Source organism: Puma concolor, chromosome B1 (genome assembly GCF_028749965.1).
Source record: "Puma concolor isolate L17-30 chromosome B1, mPumCon1.1.hap2, whole genome shotgun sequence".
NCBI classification, from domain to species: domain Eukaryota; kingdom Metazoa; phylum Chordata; class Mammalia; order Carnivora; family Felidae; genus Puma; species Puma concolor.
In genome coordinates, this window is record NC_141670.1 from 133,617,139 (window position 1) to 133,638,800 (window position 21,662).

General features: G+C 38.6%; 1 protein-coding gene across 12 annotated transcripts in view; it reads left to right on the top strand.

Annotated features, from left to right (window-relative positions):
• FAM13A (family with sequence similarity 13 member A) overlaps positions 1-21,662 on the top strand; it is a 348,053-nt gene that overhangs the window by 210,260 nt on the left and 116,131 nt on the right. For 2 of the 12 annotated variants that reach the window (XM_086704596.1, XM_086704598.1), the window contains exon 1: positions 9,566-10,015. The exons of 9 other annotated variants lie outside the window; for them this stretch is intronic. In XM_086704596.1, coding sequence (XP_086560722.1) covers positions 9,987-10,015 — 29 coding nt within the window. In that variant the 5' untranslated portion in view covers positions 9,566-9,986. Of the gene's footprint in view, positions 1-9,565; positions 10,016-21,662 lie in introns of those variants that run through there. One more of the 12 variants, XM_086704597.1, reaches the window with a different exon arrangement.

The following is a 21,662-nucleotide window of genomic DNA, read 5'->3' on the forward strand; positions in this document are numbered from 1 at the left end:
AGAACCCATAAAGTATTTCTCAAAGTTTGTGTTCCTACTGGCAAAGTATATTTCCAGTTTCTCCACATCTTTGTCAACACTTGTTAGTGTCTATTTTATTACAACCATACTGCTGAGTGTAGAATGGTGTCTCTTTGTGGGTTTGGTTTGCATTTCTCTAAAGACTAATGATGAGCATCTTTTCATGTGTTTATTAGCCATTTGTATATCTCTTTTGGAGAAATGGCAATTCCAATACTTTGCCCATTTTTAAAATTGGACTTTTTACTGAGTTGGAAGAGTTAGTTATATATTCTGGATAGTATCCCTTATCAAATATGTGATTTTCAAATATTTTCTCATATTCTAACAATTGCCTTTTTACTTTTTTGATAATGTCCTCTGAAGCACCAAAGGTTTTAATTTTGATCAAGGTCAGTTAATCTCTTTTTTTCTCTAGTTATTTATGATTTTGATGTCCTATCTAAGAAACCATTGCTTAATCCAAAGTCACGAAGATTTAGGTCTATGATTTCTTCTAAGAGTTTATACTTTTGCTCTTACAATTAGGTATATAGTACATATGAGTTAATTTTTATACGTGGTGTGAGGTACAGGTCCAGAATCATTCTTTTGCATGTGGATGTCCAGTTGTCCCAACACCATTTGCTAAAAGGACTATTTTTTCCCCACTGTTGTGTCTTTTTGGTCCCCTTATCAAAAATCTGAACCTGATTTTAGAAAACCAAAACTGGGTGGCTCAGTCGGTGAAGCCTCTGATTTCAGCTTAGGTCATGATCTCGCGGTCTGTGGGTTCGAGCCCCACATTGGGCTCTGTCCTGACAGCTGGGAGCCTGGAGCCTGCTTCAGAATCTGTGTATCGCTGTCTCTCTGCCCCTCCCCAGCTTGCTCTCTCTCCCTCTCTCTTTCTCTCTCTCTCTCAGAAATAAAAAATTAGATCATTTAAAATGCAGTACGGTTGTTGGCATTTTAAGGTACCATGACTGATTTTTTTTTTTTAATGTGACCTATTCTTGGTAACACAATTGCCACTCCCTCTTATTTTGTTTTTAAATACATTTTCACGTATTTATTTATTGGTTGCTTCAAAGCAAAGCACAATGCTTTGTGTTGAAGTAAATAAATATTGCCAGCCAGAATATTGACATTGAGAGACTTTGTGCCTGTGGTTCAGTATTTCAAGTCTCAGAAGGATGAGGTTTATTTTATGTTGTATGGATACAGAATTAGACCGTCGGTTACCATATCACGCTGAGCAACTTTGACATTTCTCTAAGGAAGCTCTGCTGAAACCTGCTTCTCCTGTGCCAGGAAATATCATTTAACAGGGTGAAAGTTCACTGGGACAATTTAAGGCAGCAGATCTCAGGTGTGGTAGCAGCTGTTGTGTAGGACATGACATACTTTATAAGAACAGAAACACTATTATCTGGACTCCCAAGGGACATTTAGAGAAAGTCATGCCCACGGAGTCCCATTCCAGGAAAATGTACTCGAGCACTTATTTATTGGCAGTGATCACTAACTGAGATTCCATCTGGCAAAAATGTGGATTTTTCTGTGTCCCAGAAAGTTGGGGAACAATTATGTAAGTTGTCTCAAAGAGTTTATTTTTAGCCAGTTTTTATGGAGAAATTTCAGTCCCTCAGTCATTATAAATTTACTTTTTTTAAGAAAAAATAGGGGTTCCTGGGTGGCTCAGTCAATTAAGCATCTGACTCTTGATTTTGACTTAGGTCATGATCTCATGGTTTGTGAGTTCCAGCCCCACCTTGGGCTGTATGTTGACAGTGTGGAGCCTGCTTGGGATTCTCCCCCCTCTCTCCTCTCCTCCCCTCCCCTCCCCTCCCCTCCCCTCCCCTCCCTTCTCCTCTCCTCTCCTCTCCTCTCCTCTCCTCTCCTCTCCTCTCCTCTCCTCTCCTCTCCTCTCCTCTCCTCTCCTCTCCTCTCTCTCCATGATAATAAACTTTAAAAAAATTAGAGAAAGCTTTTGTATGAATTTCTACAGAACTGTGTATTCATGTACCATGAAATATAATCACTTGTCTTTCAATTTGAAATCATTAGCCTTTCTGGTGAATGTTCTATATCTTATTTTCTATATTAGGATTGTTAGAATTAGTGAAATCAGAGCCATCAGGCAGGTGAGGAAGGGCAGCTGAGTAATGCATCTCCAGGTGTTGAGGCCTGGGAACCCTGCCTCATTGTTAAAGCAGCGTGCTCCTTGTCATTCCACCTCTGTAGGATGTTAGAACCTGAGTAAATGAACCCTCTAAGCCATCTGAGAGTCTGGCAAGGCTGGTTAGATATATTTTAATGAAGTAAGCCAGTACACAGTTTTAAAAGCATAATCCACCATTAGAATTAAACCAATTAGATAATTTCTGTCCCTGTGGGATTTTTTTTTTCAGCAATCTTTTACTATAGACAAGTCTAATAACTGAGAAAACAATTACGTTGATTTTCTTATTTTTTTTTTATTTTGGCCTTAAGTAATGGAATCAGGTTTATTTCTGTTGTTACCAAAGGAAATAGTTTACCTAACTAGAAATTCCCTGTTCCACTTAGCTTGAGCCTGTTCTGAGTGTCACTGTTTTGATTTCTAAAATAAATCCTTTATAAGGTTTTAATAATTATCCTTAAATACTGTAAGATGGGTTTTTTTAACATAAAAACAAGTGACAGCCCACCTCCCATTTCCATTACCATTACCATTAACTTCTTTTAAAAGGAATATAGTTAAGAATGCCACTTAAAGCATAGTTTTTCTGTCTTTTTTCTATCTTCCTCTTTCTCTCAACAGCCCACCCCAACCACTTCCTTCCCCCATTGCAACTACAACTGGCGGCTGCTGCTGCTGCTGCTGCTGCTACTACACACACACACACACACACACACACACACACACAAAATGTTGACTCATGATAGCAGAAGAGGTTTGTTCTGGTCCAGTGTATGTCTTTGGTTCAGACAAGCATTATAAGATATTATAATATAAGCATACACACTCATCTAAGTGTAAACCTCAGACCAAAAGAAAAGAAAGGATTCTTTATTTCCTGTTGCTCATTGATAATATATATCAATGGGTAATTATAATACTTTATAATCTTTAAGAGTTATTATATAGTGGAAATGCTATGGCATTCAGATGCTGGCTTCATGTCAGCCACTTACTAGCTGAGTGTTCAAGTTAATTAACTTCTTCAGATCCACATCTATTAAAATGAGCACAGCATAGATTCTTAAGAAATGCTAATTGCCTTACATATACTACCTCTCCAGTTCCTACCCACCACCCCCTTTTTTTTTTTGACATTTGTTGTAGATGATGATGATGATGTTTTCTGATGAGCCCTGGAATTCACTGGTATTATTTTTTATTTATTTTTTTAGAGAGAGCACGAGAGGAGGTGGGGAGAGAGAGAATGAGAATTATCTTAAGCAGGCCCATGCTCAGTATGGAGCCCGATTCGGCTCGATCCCACAACCCTGGATCATGACCTGAGCCAAAATAAGAGTTGGACACTCAGCTGACGGAGCCACCCAGGCGCCTGAGGAATTCACTGGTATTCTAACACAGATTGCCAAAGAGCAAGTTTAATCAGGATCCTGTGCAGCAATACCAGAATATCTAAATGATACATACTGTGAAAATATTGGTTTCATGACTATGAAAAACTCCTATCAGATTTAGTCATTACCATTTATGAGGACTGTGTGACTGTCTCGTGAAAGGTGTTGCTCCTTAGTCCATTTTACAAAGATTGATAAAAATATGAGGAAGAAACCTTGTTTAAGAAGCACCTTGTTACCAAGCTTGTAAGAAAGAAATTACTTTAATATGTCATTTTGTCTTAGGAAATAAATCAGTCTGATTTTAAAACAATATATGAAAACAAACTAATGTGGCCAAGAAATGTTCTTAGTTCTTTGTTTCAAATTGATGTTGAAACTGAAGCAAATGAAGCCACATCATTTTTGGAGCAATTGTTGCTCTTGATAGCACAAGGGCAAACACACATAGAACCAAGCTCTTGGAATCTGCTGAAGAAATTATGTAAGAAAATTAGAAGTCCGCAAGCCAGCTGAATTGTAGAAAAAGAAATAGACAATCCAGGAGAAACTGGATAATGTAAAATGCTTAAAAGCTTTCAGAAGTTTGATGGGGCACCTGGGTGGCTCAGTTGGTTAAGCGTCCGACTTCAGCTCAAGTCATGATCTCACAGTTCATGAGTTCGAGCCCCATGTAGGGCTCTGTGCTGACAGCTCAGAGCCTGGAGCCTGCTTCGGATTCTGTGTCTCCCTCTCTGTCTGCCCCCTGACCTGCTTACACTCTGTCTCTGGCTCTCAAAAAGTGAATAAACGTTAAAAAATTAAAATTAAAAAAAAAAGCTTTCAGAAGTCTGGGATAGAATCCTACTTTTTACATCACAGTGATTGCACAGCAATGCATAAACTCTGATTTATTTCTTTTGTCAGTTACTGGTTATCATTCTTTATTTGAACCTACATGAGGTGTCTACTTTAAGTGTTAGCCTACAATGGGAAATGTTAAAAAGTGGATGGAAATATTGCTCAACAAATTAAAATCCAATTAAAGTAGCTATGCTTCAGTTTCTGGAAGAGTGTTAGGTTTATCAGTTAATTCATTCTGCACTTATTAAGTGTCTATTCTGTGTAGTGGCTATAGCAGAAATGGAGTCCTTATCCTGCAGATCTTATATTCCAGTAGGGAAATAATATATAGGTTCAAATAATAATAAAACTGGGGCAGGGTGGGGGGTGTAAATAATATTAGAGATGCCTAGGGCTGTATAAATTGAAAAGGGAAAATAAATTTATTTTAACTGGCCAAAGCCTGATGTATGCATGGAATTTTCCCAGAAGAAAATGGAATGGGAAAATATTCCAGACAGGGAACAGCATGAACACATGTTTGGGGTAGAAGAGTGTAGAGCAGATTAAAAAATAGTGTCCAGGTTTGTCTGGAGTGATTTCTTTAAGAAGTATAAGCAGATGAACTGGAGGGGTAGATTGAGGTTAATTGGTGGAGAGTCTTAGTCATTATGTTAAAGAATTGGGGTTCATCAAAAAGATGGTTTGGAGCTAATGAAGGTTTCTAGCAGAAGAGTGAGTGAGCAGATTACAATCACAGTAGGAAACTCCCTGACAGCGAAATGTATGCATTGGAGATCTTGGAGATCAGGTGAATGGAGGCAGAAGGATCATTCTCATACTGCAAATGACCAAGGTCAGCTAATTAAAGAGACAGCACAGTCAACAGCTTGAAGGAGAGGCGAGGGAGGAGGAATAAAGATGACTCACTTTTTGAATCTGATTCATAAAGAGAATAACAACATCATTAACAAGAGGGGCCAGGAGGAGGAGAAATTTGGGGATAAGATAATATGAGGCCTTGGAAGTGTTGATTAGGATAATAGTACTAATAATGATTTAGCACTTAGTGATTTGCCAGGCACTATTCTTCATGTTTTACGTATGTGATCTCATTTATTCTTCAGAGCAACTTCAGAGCTTTTTATATAGCCTGCCCAAGTTTACACTGCTCATCTGTTGTAGAGTCTGGATCCAATCCCCAGGAGCGTATTTCCAGAGCACAGCTTATTAAGCCCTAATAAAATGTCTGTACTGAATGGTGCTGGGCTAGAAAGCAAGGTGTGGAGGGGATAAGAGAGAAGGAAGGACAAATGAAATAAAAGGAGAATGGAGTAACCAAGGACATGTGGGGAATCCCCAGGAAAGATTACAGGGAACCAGAAACTTTTAGAAAACCAAAGGTGGATGTTTCTGGAAAGTTAAGAGTAGAGATTTAATAGTCCAAAGAGCATTGGTGGCCTTAAAGCAGTTTCAGAAAAGTGGTGAAGTCCCACGTCCGTTGGCATGGGGTTGGGGAGTCAGTAACTTATGCAGAAGTGGGAACAGCAGAGGTAGGTTTTGGGGAAGTCTGTCAGTGGGAGGAGGGGAAAATAGCACTGCAGCACCAGCAGGCAAGGCAGATGAGGAAAACATTTTAAGGCTAGGGGATACTTACTCAGGTTCCTATTGGAAGGGGACAGATTTAAGATCTAGGAGAGATCAGGTTTCTTCCAGAGAAAGGAGGAAATGAAGAGATCCAAAAGGTAGATAAGAAATTGGAGTCCTGTGAATGAGACCTTTTCTGCTAGACTAGGAAGAAGTCAAATAGAGGAAGGCAAGATTGTGTGTGTGTTCGTGTGTGTGTTGTGTGTGTTGTGTATATATGGACAGCGGGGGTGCACTTAAACCCATAAGGGTAACAGGGAAGAACAAAGGTAATGACTCGCATTTGATGATCTTGGCTTCCTCAATAAATTTAGGAGGCGAGGCAGTTACTGACTGAGAGAGGTTCAGATTTGTGGCAGTGAAGATTTGTAGCAGTTTCTATGGGGATGCAGTGAAAAATCATTTAAAGATAAGTAAAAAGGTTGCCACACAGTATCGAGGTTCATGCTGAGGTTAAATAGCATGAATTTTTAGTGTCACTAGTTGCCAGGGTTATGTGACTTTCTTTTGCAATGTTTTAGCGGTCTGGCAGTAGAAAACCCAGCTGGCAGGATTTAGAGAGGGTGAAGAAGCGGAGGATGCTAGTGAGCCCATTTTAGAAATAACTAAATGCTGAGGAGAGCCAGGAATGTGCCTTTTTTTTTAAAGCTGCATGCCAGTTGGTTTGGGTGCAGGTTACACTCTACAGACAGAACAGTTGTTGCTGAAGAGAAGGCTAAGGAAGAGAGGGAGGAGTGGGGGAGGCAGAAGCGTGGGGGATAAGTGATGAACAGTAGGGCTAAGTGTGGAGCAGATGCAGTCAGGATATCAGTGTTTGGGGAGTTAGAACTGGCAGAGTCCAGGGAATGAGACTCCTGCTGCCCGACCTGAGGAACTGATACAAGGATGTTAGGAATAGAAATAGCAAAGGTATTTAAGTGATCAAGGACTTTGGCAGTGGGTGTGGTAGAGAGAAAGAGCTGCAGTCCAGGTATAAATTCATCAATGATCATCAAGTAATGCCCAGAAAATAGACCGAGAGCCCAAAAGAGGAGGAATTGTTATAAATAATAGAAACTTGAAAAGGCATGTAACTGTGGAGTTCTCATGTTTGGTAATTTTTAAAAATAACCACTGATGTCTCACTAGTAATATGGCATGTTAGAGGAATACTGATATGAAGATTAATTTATAAGGAAACATAGGTGGAATCATAGGTTAAAATATGAATGCCCCTGTTCTTCTTTTTTTTTTAATATGAAATTTATTGTCAAATTGGTTTCCATACAACACCCAGTGCTCATCCCAACAGCTGCCCTCCTCAATGCCCAGTGCCCCTGTTCTTCAATGTTTTATCTCTAGTATATATTAAATGCAAATTGTAGTTTGAGTTACAGCTTATGTTTATGATGCTAGGTCCTTTATTATCGAACTCCTTTTAGCCATATAGTATTGATGTGTTCATAAAATTGAGAAAAGACAAAATATTACTTCATTTGAACTTCAACTACAGTTGGCCCTTGAACAATATAAGAGTTAGGGACGCCAATCCCTGTGCAGTCAAAACACCATGCGCAACTTTTGACTCCACAAAAACTTAACTACTAATGACCTACTGTTGACTGGAAGCCTTATCGATGATGTAAACAGTCGACTCACATATATTTTGTATATTATGTATATTACACACTGTATCCTCACAATCAGGTGAGCTAGAGAAAAGAAAATGTTATTAAAATTAGTAGGAAGAAAAAATACATTTACAGCACCCTACTATATTTAACCCTGCACAGTTCAAACCTGTGTTGTTCAAGGGTCCACTGTGTTTCTAAACCTATCTGTATCTTACAAAATATTTAAAAACTCCTATAGTATAGAGTAACCACTATGACATAGCAGAATTCCAGAGCAGACCTAAGAAGCTCTGAGTCCAGTTTCTGTTCTGCTACTGACTTCCTATGTAAATCTGAACAAATTACTTAATTTTCTAGTACCTGGTTTACTCAACAATCAAATAGATATTACGGTATGTAATAGTGATTTTCTAACTCACGCGGTTTATTGAAGTGTTAAGATGTAAAGGCATTTTGAAAAATAAACTTAAGCAAAAATACAGAACTAAGTTGTTATTATAGAATCAAATTAGAATTTCCAAATCTGATATTAAAAAAGAATATACTGACAATTGCAATTAAAGTAAATTCTGGACTTAAGTCAACTTTCACTGTTTTAAAGGCTGATTTTAGTCATTGATATTTTACCTTAATATCTGAACACAAGTTTCAGGATGACTAATCCATTTTCATAAATATGGTAGAGGATTAATCAGACAATGAAATGCTTTTATTAGCAGGTATAGTAAAGGAAAGGACACATAATAAGACTTTGTGTTCTAAGTTCAGAATTATGAGTGGTCTGTGAAAAAAAATAGGAAAAACTACAGAGGAGGAAGATACCTATTTGGACCTTTAAGACCCCACTGTTTCTCAACACCATGGACTCTGTCCCTCTGCCCTTTCTTCTTCTAAAAGCGATGCCCTGAGCTTTCTTATAACTCCTTGTAAGCTCTCGTGATATGAAAGAAATCTTTAAAAAAAAACTTTTTAGTGTTTATTTGAGAGAAAGAGAGCAGGGGAAGGGCAGAGAGAGAGGGAGACACAGAATCCGAAGCAGGCTCCAGGCTCCAAACCATCATCACAGAGCCCAACGTGGGGCTCAAACCCACAAAACTCTGAGATCATGACCTGAGCTGAAGTCGGATGCTTAACTGACTGAGCCACCCAGGCCCCCTGAAAGAAATCTTTTAAAAATGTACTTCTCTTGTTCCTGCAGTGTATGAAATCTATGGATTAATAATTACGTTCCCCAGAACAACACTTTAGTATTCCATACTGAAGCAGAAATTGCAAGGGAAGACTGGATAATTAACAGGCAGCAGACCTTATGGAAAATTGATTTGGTGTTAGTTGTAAAAAAAAAATAAATAGCTAGATAGATAAAGAGATCTCTAGATAAATACATAAATAAGCAACCAGTCAAAACATACTGTTGATGTTCTTAGAGGAAAATGATTATACAAATAAACACATTCAATTTTATACAGATAAAATGAAGAGATAATAAGTTGAAATAACTTCTGTGGGAGTAGACCCTTTGATCCCCTGAGAAGTTGAACAGTCTTAGGACATGTATTCTCCCCAGAAGTGTGAGCTACGTGCCTTGGGTGATGTCACCAGTGACTGGTAACCACCGCAGTGTAAACAAACAGCAGGAAATAAATGTGGGTAGGGCAAGGGTCTAGAAGCATGCCTTCCTCCTAGAAGAATCATGCCTTCCAATGCCAGTGATTTGTTTGGATTTTTTTTTTTAAGGAAGAGACAGGATGGAGCTTAGCTCTTGCCTTCTGTCACAGAAACCTTTAGTTTCATAGGGCAGTGTCTTCCCTTGACAAATGGATTTCCTCCTTGGCAGTCTCCGTAACACTGAAGTAAGGGGGACTCTTTGCTCTTGCTGTAGTTATTGGTTGCTCTCCCCAGACTGACAAGCTCCTCTGTGGATTTGCTAAGAGGAAAGTTTCGAGTTACCAGAATTAGGCAAGCCCACTGAGAAGCAGGAGGAGGGAGGAGCAGCAGGAGCAAAAGAAGCAGCGCCTTTAAGCACTACAACAGCTGCTCCTCTGATTGGCTGGATGGTTCAGCTGCGTCCCTGGAACAAAAGGTCAAAGTGGACTGCAGTGTAAATGTAGAGAGGCGGCCGATAAAATAGCATTGCTTGAAGAAGTTTGGAGGCTGGGAGCAGCAGCACACTGGCTAACTGCAGAGCAAGTCGCTTCTCCAGCTGTGAGGTGCAGCCTCACCCCCAAGCCCAGCTTAGCCACTGTGAGAAGACGTTTCCTGTATAGGCGGACCCAATTGGCGTAGAAGAGACAGTTGTGAGGGTCCCTGGCAAATTTATATACAAGAATGGCCTGTGAAATCATGCCTCTCCAAAGGTAGTGTTCTTTCCTGTTTGTTTTGTTTTATTCTCTTCTGTATTTTCTGAGTGGTACGAAACCATGTAACTTTGCCAATACTTGGCATCTTTTAGTCGTGTGCTGCAAACGTGTGGAGCCTGTCGTACATGATGTCCTTCCCTGACACCAGAAGAATTTGAATATTATACTGCTGCTTTTACTGACATTTATGCCCAATTTCTTATCTTTCTCACTTGATTGTTGTGTCCAATTATTTCCTTCCTTGAAAGAGAATAAATGTAAGAAAATATCTTTGACATCTGAAGGAAAACAGAAACTAAAGAATGTATTGAACAGGTTTATAATACAACTGAGTCAGCTTCTTAGCAATGTTGGGAAGCTGTGGCAAGCTCTCAGCTCATTTTAAAGGATGGTGATACACTAAAGACCTTTTAAAAATGCATGTTAGGATCTCTCCTGGAGTCCAGATCTAAGCAAGGGTTTTCTGTCAATAAGTACATTGTAATACATGGACATAAATGTTAAGGAAGAATTTCCCCATAAATAATTCTAGATAGATTTATTTATATATATATAACACCTTTCTAAGAACTGCTATGTAAGAATGACTGAGCACACAGCTCTATTTTGTTCGTTAATGATTGTAGTATGGATTGCAAAGGGTGGGGTGGGGGAATTATACCAAAGCAAAGAAAGGTGAATTTAAACAAAGAGGCTTGTTAAAAAGAACACTGCTGGTGAATGAATAAGTGAATAATGTATTCTAGAATGTTAAAACTGGAAGTCACGTCTGTGATGACTGGAATTCAGTCCTTCAGTTTCACAGTAGGAAAACTGAGGCACAGAGGAAGTCTCAAAGTAGCCCAAGGTCACGTTTTATGATTTTTAAATTTACTTTTTCCAACCATATGATTATATTTCAACTTTACATGCATTATCATGATTCCATGTAAATGCTTCCTTTAAGAAAATTCTAAAGGGTTTTATTAGTGAAAATGATCTCAAATATCAAATAGTAAATAGTTTATAAGACTGAAAATATCTGGGAAAAAGTGAATTTCAATTTTAAAAACCATGCCACCAATATTTTACTGAATGTCCATGTTTTAACAATGAAAATCAGGTTTACAAAAATTCGGTGTTTATTTTCAGGGTGTTCCCTGCAGATGTACACTGTGACATAGACCAGTGTGGTTGTTTTTTTTTCACTGTAATGACGAGCACACTGAAATGGGAACTTGATGGGGGTGTCCCAAGAATTCCTTTTCTAAAAATTAATAACCCAAGGGAGCAGAAAGTGGTTTATGGATAGGTCTGAAATTTTTCTATATTGACCCAGTGGAAAGGGCCACATGCTTAAAGCTTGCAACAGACTAAATCTAATGTACACTTTTTGGAGTCTTGATTTGCTTCCCAACTTCAAAGTTGGGGACTTGTTTTTCTTATAATGACATCATCTTAAAGGTCTTAAGCAGTCATATTCTAGATAAGAATTTTGGCTATTACTGAACTCTGTAATAAGCTGCTTGATGATATAATAACTGTTAAGAAAATATTGCTGAGGGAGTTAATGAAAGCTAAAATAGAATTAGCATGATTTCCTCCAGAATTATTTTGCATTATTAGTCCATATTAGTAAGCCTATGTAAGAGGAATAATTTGAATTTGCATTCAGGAATGCTGATTGGTGTATTCATTGCTCCCTGGCTCTGAGAATTTAATTTGATTGATTACCCTGCAGTCTTCACTTCCAGCCCATGCCTGCCTTTGATTATAAACCTCCTGAAGGCAAGGAGCAGGTTTGTGTAGTTCTCTTCATTAAGGATCTCATGTGAATTTAAGTATGTATGCAGAAAACTTTCCTGTTCCTATGCATGATTGCTTCTTCTAAATCCAGTTCAGTACCTTAGGCTAAGGATTCCTGTGAGCCTCTGATTGACTGTTGCCAACCGACCCCACTGTTAACGCTGCCTGAAGCAGGAAGGTTGCAGAGCCTTGTGGTATGCGTGCTGACTGATGGCATGAATGCTTTGCTCAGTTCTGTTTAAGAGCAGTAAGGGGCTAGAACTGAATTAAAAGTAGATGAGTAAAAGAATAGCTCGAGATACCAATTAAAAAAATTTGTGCTTCCTATTTGTATTGAGCAGAGTGGCCAATGATTCTCGTACTTCAGATGCATGAGAATTACGTGAGGAACTAAGTTTTTAAAACAGCTTATTCCTGCTGCCCTCTTTCCCTAGAGTTACTGAATCTGAATCTGGGTGTGACAGGGAAAGTAAATACATTTTGGCAAGCTTCCTGAAAGCAAATCTGACACAAATGGTCCAAACACTAAGAGAAACACACATCTAAACTCTAGTTAATGATTATAGCTTGTGTAAAGCCATTGACAGCAGGTATACACACACACACACACACACACACACACATATATATGTATATGTATGTATATGAATCTAACACTTTACTACTCAACGTCCCCAAATAACATCTTTAATATCATGACCTTACGTGAAGTATTTTTTTTTCATAATCGATGCTTTCAATTACTAGGTGTTAGTGTTATCTGTTAAAGCATACTTACAATGTTGTTGAATATATTAAACACTTGGTACTACCAACGATACTAAAGTAATCAAGACACAAGCTCTGCTTCAAAGAGGCCACATGCTAGTGAAGATGCAGTCACAGTACCAGACAATTACAATACATGTGATGAGTTCAGTAATAGTGTGATTAGCATAATAATAGAGATGTGCCTACATGGATAACATTACTTTGTTTTATTTAACCTCATATAAGCATATGATCTTATTAGAGGGTGTGTTTTTACCCTAATGTCTCCTTAGCTTACAATTTCCATGAGTGACTTTTTAGCCTTTCTTAGCATGTTGTGAAAGTATGTAGAAGATAAATTTGTTACTGCTAATCTGTAACTGAGATGAGAATAATAGATGAGGTTGAAAGCTAAGAATGAAATAAATACTTTGGTTCCCTTTAATGTATTTTGCTATCTGTTTATTAATGTAATTTATAGACCTTCAAAGATGGAGTTGACTGTTTAGAAGAACTCATGACCTTTAGAAAAAAACTGCAGAGGTTAAATGTTTAAAATATGACCCTCTATAAAGTGAAGGACTCAGTTCTTACAATTCACTTTGAGTCATTAAGACTGTCTCCATTATTTTTGAAGATACTAAAATATCTATATGTACTTCTTATACTGAATGATAAAACTCAGTACACTCTATAGCACTGTATAGATATTCTTGCCATTTGACAAAGTTCCCCAAAAGAAGTAAAATAATATCCAAGGTAAGTTGGGAAACCATATTAAGTTAAGAAATGAAATAAGTTTTCTTGAGGTGCCTCACTGGCTCAGTTGGTACAGCATATGACTCTTGATCTTGAGCCTTGCATAGAGTTTTGTTTTCTCAGGTAACTAAATTTACCTTCTGTCACTAATGAGATAGTATGTTTTATCAAATTCCAGGCTTTACGTATACCTCAGGCTCTTTGTATGATTTATATCCTATTGGACTTTTTTCCTTACATATTGTGGATCTTTAGGTAGTATCTCTATTTTATGTATAGAAAGATGTTGACAGGCTAAGAAACAAATCTTAACCCTGAGTCTTATGTCTATGAAAAAACTCTCAACTTTCACAACAGTATTTTGATTTGCTCGATTAACTTTCCAATAACCACTAAGTCAGTTTATATCCTCAAAGAATGATGATGGAAGATGAAGTCAGGAACTGATGATTAATCTAAACTAATGTACCTGCTTTCATGTGTTAGCATCCTCTTGTTTCCCTGGTTTATTTACCAAAGTGGGAAACTGAGATTAAGAAAGTTTACATGATTCTCTTGTTCATTACTCCGTCTCTCAGATTATGGTATTCAGTGTCTGTTACTGATTACTTTTTTTATGATGGTGAAATACCTTGCAATTCCAAATTGCAATGGCCTTTTTAAGAATTTGCATGGCCCCAGGGTTCATTAACAGGTTAGTAGTGGCCCAGCATGGGAAAATTTCACTGAAACTTCTTATCAGCAGAATTCATCTGGTCTGACCAAGCATTGATAGTTAGAATAACCTTTTGCAAACAAGAAAATATGGGTAATATGGGGATGATGCAGGAGTTAACCAGAAAACACACCAGCTAATGGTAGTCCTGCTTGTGCGTCTTGTGTGTAATGTTAGAGAGCCCTCTACTGCTTGTGGTGGTGACACCACCAGTTACCTTATCTGTAAGCCAATATTCTTTCTAGCTTGTTGATACTTGGATAGCACTCTGTGCTTGTCCCCTAATCCCTCCATAGACACAGTCTAAGAGGGAGTTAAAAGATGCCTCACTTCAAACCCAAGTTAACCCTTATGGGTTTGTGTATCTAAACTTAGATTTCATCACTGATCTAGTCTATACTTGGTAGTAACAAGAAGTCACTGAGAATAATTAAGACCTCTGTGAGTTCTCTCATTGGATGGTTACAGTGTCTCTGAGTCTAAATATTTGCTAATTACTCCAAATTAAGAGGATATTATGAACTAAGATGGGGATGTTTTAAAATTTTACAGAGATCACCCTGTCTAAACCATGGAAGAATTAGAGGTGTTGAGTAGTCAGTGCAAAGCAGTGGGGAAAGCAGCAGAAAGGTAGTAAACTTGCTATCAAATAAACATGTGCAGAGACTGACAGCTAGCTAGCCATGTGAATTTGATCAGGTCATCTTCCTCATCTATAAAATGGGATGATAATGATTCATATACTTACGTATGGGGGCAATTTTAGAGTTAAAGAATATGATAGTTCTTCCTAAATGACAAAACTACTCAGACATGAAGAGTAGTAGTATATTGCTTTTCTCTTGTTTTTTTTTTTTTTTTATTCTTCAGTACCTTTCAATTTTTTGAATGCAAGACTTCTTAACACAGGTAAGGTGAGGCTCTAGCATTGCATTCCATTTCATTGGATGACTATTGGAAAGTGGCTTAAAGAATGGTTTGAAGGAAGTGTCATTACAAATACTCTGGAATCAAATCTGAAACTCTCAAAACCTTCTGCCCTGTTTTTTCCTATGACCCTTATATATTTATGTGATGATCAGAATGAATTGCCAAGAAATAGTTTGTACTGTATAAAACCTCTTAAAAGGACTATTTATTCTTTAAGAAGAACTGGCAATAACTTTTTTTAATTTTTTTTTCCAACGTTTATTTATTTTTGGGACAGAGAGAGACAGAGCATGAACGGGGGAGGGGCAGAGAGAGAGGGAGACACAGAATCGGAAACAGGCTCCAGGCTCTGAGCCATCAGCCCAGAGCCTGACGCGGGGCTCGAACTCACGGACCACGAGATCGTGACCTGGCTGAAGTCGGATGCTTAACCGACTGCGCCACCCAGGCGCCCCGGAAATAACTTTTTTTAAAAAGCTTTATTGAGATATAATTCACATAACCATGTAATTCACCTATATAAAGTATATAATTCAATGATTTTTTAGTACATTCACAAGATTGTACAACCATCACTACAAGCAATTTTAGAATATCTTCATCACCCAAAAGAAACCCTGTACATTTCAGCTGTCAGTCCCCATCGTGAGCTAAATGTGTTCCCCCAAAATTCACATGTTGAAGCTCTAATCCCCAGTGTGATGATATTTGGAGATGGGACCCTTTGAGAGGTAATTAGGTTTGGATGAGGCAATGGAGGTGGTGCTCCCATGATAGGATTGGTGTCCTTATAAGGAGTTAAGGGGTCTAGAGTGCTCACTCTTCCCCAACCCCCACCCCCACCATCGGTGGATATATTAAGAAGGTGGCAGCCGGCAAGCCAGGGAGAGCTCTCACCAGAACCTGATCTTGATAGCATCCTGATCTTAGACTTCTAATCACTGGAACTGTGAGAAGTAAATGTTTCTATTGTTTAAGCCATCCAATCTATGGTATCTTGTTAGAACAGCCCAAACTGACTAAAACAACCCTCAATATCCCTATAATCCCCCATCCCAACTCTAGGCAACCACTAATCTACTTTCTGTCTCTAAACATTTGCCTCTTCTGGACACTACATTATAACACTTGGGCAGGTTGTCACAGAGCCACATGTGGAAACTAATTTTAATTCTCGCATAAGAATGGCATGTTAATGGGAAATAGTGGGGAGATGAATGGTAAAAAAACAAAACAAAACAAAACACAAAGTATTAGGAAGCCCAGCAAGTTGACTGTCAAAATTAAGATACCTAGGTAAAGAAATAAAAATACTGGGCAGTGGGGGAGAGGAGAGACACACGATACATTTGATAAAACCTTTAAGGTTGTGGTCAGGAAATCATGTATCTTCTCATCAACTGTAAGAATAAAAATCAATAAAAGCAAAGAACTGAACTGCTTTACTCAGATTATATTGAAGGGAATAAAAACGGCCAGAAAAAGTTAAGGGCTTAGAAAGAGCTTAGTATGATACATGAGTATTTTGCTGTCAGCAAAATGATCATGGAAAGAACTATAACTTCACTGTCTAGATTAAAATAGCCCCTGAAATCAAGATTAGGAACTGACAGCCAGCCAGAGTGGACCATTGATACACCATGTAGTATTTTTATAAATGACTCCTTCACTTTCAGTTCCTTGACTTAGCAAAAACTCCAACGCCTGCCTGTCCCGGGTGCCCCTGCCTAGATGCACCTGCCACGTCTGGAGAGCTGCACTTGCTCCATTCTGCCTCCTTCCTTTGCACACTCTCTTCCCTTGTGGAAGAATTCTCCTGTTTGTGACCTTTCTCCTAATAATGCCTACATGACCCTAATCTAACAGACTGCATAGTGCTTGAGCGTAACGTCTGGTGCCCTGGCTTCCACAGACGTGGACTTTAATCTCAGCCCTGCCTGGCTCTGTGGCCTCCAGCTGGTGAATTACCCTCTTGAAGACTTGTTTTTCTGATCTGAAAAAAATCCAGTTAGTGATACCTCTCTCCAAGTGTGTCTTTGAGGATCAAATGAGAAAATGGATGTGAAGCTCTTAGCCCAAAGCCTTGACTTATTGAGGTAAAGCCCTCAATACATGGTAGCCATGTATCTTTTCTTCCTAATCATTATCAACTGTCAGGTTTCTGTTTCTCCCTGGTCTATAAATTCTGTGAGGATTTGGACCATATCCTATTAGCCTATGTATCTGCAGCATCTATCATAGGCTCTGACGCATAATAGCCACTCAGAACATGCTGAACGAGCTCTTGCATGTAGTTATGGAAGATCACAAAGCTGAAGGGAAGGTAGACTTCAAGCCTTCATACATTGGCCGGTTCCTCATCATCCTAAAAACCAATGTAAGAATCATGATAGAGTAGAAACAAGTCAGTGACTTCGTTTACTGTGTAAAACCCTCCTCTGGCAGAGGAAGGAAGATGACAGGATAATTTGCATTGCTTTCTGCATCTTTTTGTCTCCCTCAAGAAACCCACATTCAGACTCAACAGTTTGGAAGTTAAGATCTTTTAAATAAAAACTATATCAACAAACCATCAATAATGTTATAATGGTAATTATTTTTAAAAGTTAGTAAAAATTATTTGCTATTTCCTTCCTCTGTTCTGCAGGTATCCTCATATTCTTTTACTTTGTTGAACTAAAGATCAGAAAATATTTTAACTTACTTATTAACATTCTAAAAGTATTTTCTCATCAACTCATATCAACTCCCCCGTAAAGTTACTGTTTTAACATTCTCAATTATTGCCTCCCCAAGGCAATCCATGATAAACCTCACTTTTCTGAACAAGGCTCTCAGAGACAAGTGAAAGCTTCCAACTGCCTCGAAAATAGTTTGGTGACTAAACCAAAACAATTTTTAAGCCCCAAACAACCTTTGGGTCTGCAGTGAAGTGAAATAATTTTCTTTTCCTGCTCTCAAGCCAGAACAAGCAGATACAGTGTGTGGCAAGGCCATATTACCTTGCCTTAACATATCCTTTTCTGGGCTCACTGAACACCACAGAAAGTACGGCATTTACATTGCTGGCATAGTGGCAGAACTCCCACCTCATTGTGCAGTGGAAGGAAAGAAAATAATTTCATGTGTCTCGGGATGGGAGAGGAAGCCTGTGGCATAGTTGTGATTTCATTAAGTTTTGAATAGAAGAGAACAAGAGCACTTAAAATAATCTACATGCTCATGTCTGAAAATGCTTCTAGCCAGCCCAATTCATTTTACAAATAATAAATGAATTATTACTATTTAAACAGTGTATGTTTTCAAAATGTTACATCAAACTGGTAGCGTTAGCACTCAGCAAAGTCTTGGTGATGCTGATTTTACTCAGCCATTTACTGAGCACTGGAGTGTTCTAGGTACCTTGCTAGATGCTGGTAGTGGTACAGAGATAAAGATGAATCCAGGAGGTGAGGCAAGCATCTGAACTCATGAATTCTGGTGTTGTGTTGCTCGTTTATAGCTATGAACAGTGTATCGGAGCCTGCAGAAAGAGGCGGCTCCCTCTCCAGGGTGCTGGAGATGACTTTCCAGATTAGATGACACTTGAGCTGAAAGACGAAATATTTACCCAGGCTGAGAGAGGTGGAAGAAACATTTAAGGCAGAGGGAACAGCACGTACAAACAAGAGGAGTTACAAAAGTGTAGTGACTGGTCTACAGTGGTATGTTGGATGGACCTAGATTGGGAGGGACCTTCAGTGCCAGGTTTAGACATTTGGATTTTACTTCAAGGCAATGGGGAAGTGGGAAAGGTTTTTAAATTAGGAGGATGAACCTGCTGGAATATGAAGGATAAACTGGTGTGAATGGCAGGGAAACTGTACTGACCCTGGGAAAGACGAAGGCAGTGGTAATGGAAAGATCAAGTTCAAGAGACTTGTCTTTTTTTCTTTAGGTAGAACCAGCACAATTTGGGGATTGACCAGTTGTGAGTTTGAGGGATAAACTTCTTTAAGGAGAGCAGTTGGCTTGTTAACATGACTTCAGTATTATAAAAGGAATTCCTTTCTGTGACTTCAAAACATTTCTCTGGGCAAAATCCCCTATGAAGTGCAGGGTGAGCATCTTGGCATGTCGGTCAGTCAGCAGGTAGTTATCTTCACTTCTGACATTCTGACTGTCAGAAGGGACACAATAGAAGTAGAGAAAGGAACCCTCCCTCTCCCTGATGAGAAGCTCTTCCCCGATGTGTGCACACCCTCACTCCCCTCAAATCTCTGAATTATATTCATTAGAAAGGCATCCAGAGATAGAAGTAGTTGGGGATATGGAACTGAAAAAAAAATGACATGTTCCTTAGTTCCCTCCAAGTATGTTTTTTGAATCTAAAAGAATGTGGGTTGATAAAGAATGCCATCGTCATGAAATCAGGAGGAATCCAAAGAGATCACATGTCCCTGAGTCTCACTCTTGACACCATCCTGTGGTTCAGCAAGGAAAAGAATATTTAAAGGAGACTTGGAAGTACCCAAGGCTTTCTAGAACTATGTTCTCATGCCCACTGCTGGGTTTATCTGGGACCACTTCCTCTCTGTGCCTCTCTGCCAACTAGACTGGACAAAATCTGTACTTCTTTGGCCCAGTGCTGGTTGTGGCAATGGAGCAGAGAAAGAACGAGTGTTTTCTTTCTCTCCTGTGGGAACATAGATCTTAATTCAACAAAATTCATTGAGTATCATTGTATATATCAAGCAAGGGAGAAGTGTAATTATTAGAACACTATTTTTCAACTGTGAGTCATGACTTATTAGTGGTCATAAAATGAATTTAGCAAGTTGTGACTAGTATTTTATATAATTTTACATAAGTAAAATGTAACACAATGGAAATATCAAAAGTAAGGAAATTTCATAAAATGTGTGTCCATTTTGTGTGTATGTATAATGACGTAAAATGTGTTTCTAACTGGATCATAACCAGAGGTTTCTTTTAAATATTGTCTCTGGACTACTTATTGAAGATAGTTCATTTGAATGAGAGGTTAGTACGGGCCTGGAAATCAAATCCCCATTTCAGTGTTGGAAATAAATTCTAGTCTGAGCGTGTCTACAAAGGAATTTTGAGACACAAACTTTTTGTAAGATAAAGACACTTTGGTTAGGCAGGTTCTTACTTCTGAATTTAGGGAGAAAACATTTAGTAGATTTATTAGTTTCCTAGGGCTTCTATAGCAAAGTACCACTAACCGGGAGGCTTGAAATGAGAGAAATTTATTGCCTCACTGTTCAGGAGGCCAGAAGTTCCAAATCAATGTTGGCAAAGCCATGCGCTCACTGAAGGATCTGGAGACGAATCTGTTCCAGGCCTGTCTCCTGGCTTCTAGGAGTTCCTTGGCTTAATGGCAGATACAGTTTCATCTTCATACGGCATTCTCCCGGTGCATGTCTGTCTTTGTGTCCAAATTTCCCCTTTGTACCAGGACTCCAGTTATACTGAATTAGGGCCCCCTCAAATGATTTCTTTTTCTCTTGTCTTTTTTGAGAGAGAGAGAGCATAAGCAGAGGAGGGGCAGAGAGAAAGGGGGACAGAGGATCCAAAGTGGGCCCTGCACTGACAGCAGCAAGCCCGATGCAGGGCTCAAACTCACAAACTGAAATCGTGACCTAAGCCCAACTTGGACACTCAACCAACTGAGTCACTCAGGTGCCCTAATGATTTCATTTTAACTCCATCACCTCTGTAAAGACTCTGTTTCCAAATAAGGTCACATGCTGAGGTATTGGGGTTAGTGCTTCTACATATCTTTCTGAAGGGACACAATTCAACCCCTAACCAGTATATTTCAAATTTCCACTAGGCGATCAAGAAAATGGTAAGAATGTTTTCTTTTCTAATTGAGAAAAAACTTCTAAATTTTTGGGTGTCTTTTTGTTTTGTCTGTTTATTTTGTCTCCCAAATAATACCTCTTTGTGTTGGCCAGAAATTCCTGTTGTCCTATGAATATTAACAGCTTCACCTCTTTGCACTTACCCTTTGGTCAGGAAAATCAATTTGCTCTTGAACTTCAATAATTTGTTTTTAATTCTACTGGCCACGTGTTGTGTTCTTAATCACAAAATGCAAATAATAAAACTAACCAAAACTGTTTGGGTTTATAATACGTACAAAACTTACAAAGAATTATATACGTACATCTACAAAAATATCCCCCCAAAATTACAGCTGCAAACACTTAGCTACGAACCAATCTGAAAACATCTACATTTGTTTCCCAAAAAGAACAGAGAGATTGTTGTGGCTTTTTTTCCATATTCCTGAATGAGGCCAAACCAAAAATCTGAGGACAACACCAGCTGTTACATCACTCTCCACTTGGAGTAGTACATGGTTAATGCCTGGCACTGGGGACAAATTGAAAATGCTCAAGTGTGACACTTTAGGTTTTGCAGAGGAAGGAAGGAAAAAAAATCTGCTAACTTCACTCACCTCATCATTCTCTAAGAAAATTCATCTAAGAAAACTTAGCACATTCTGCTGCAACATGAGGGAAAAACCTGAATTCCAGAAAAAATGTTTACTTAATACTTTTAATTGTATCTTTTATTACTCCCTCACTTGGTCTCTCCCTTTTCCTCTGTTTTGTTGTTTTTGTTTTGTTTTGTTGCTTTGTCATTTGTCTGTTTTGTTGTTTGATGGTTTTCCTAGATTCTTCAATGAATGGA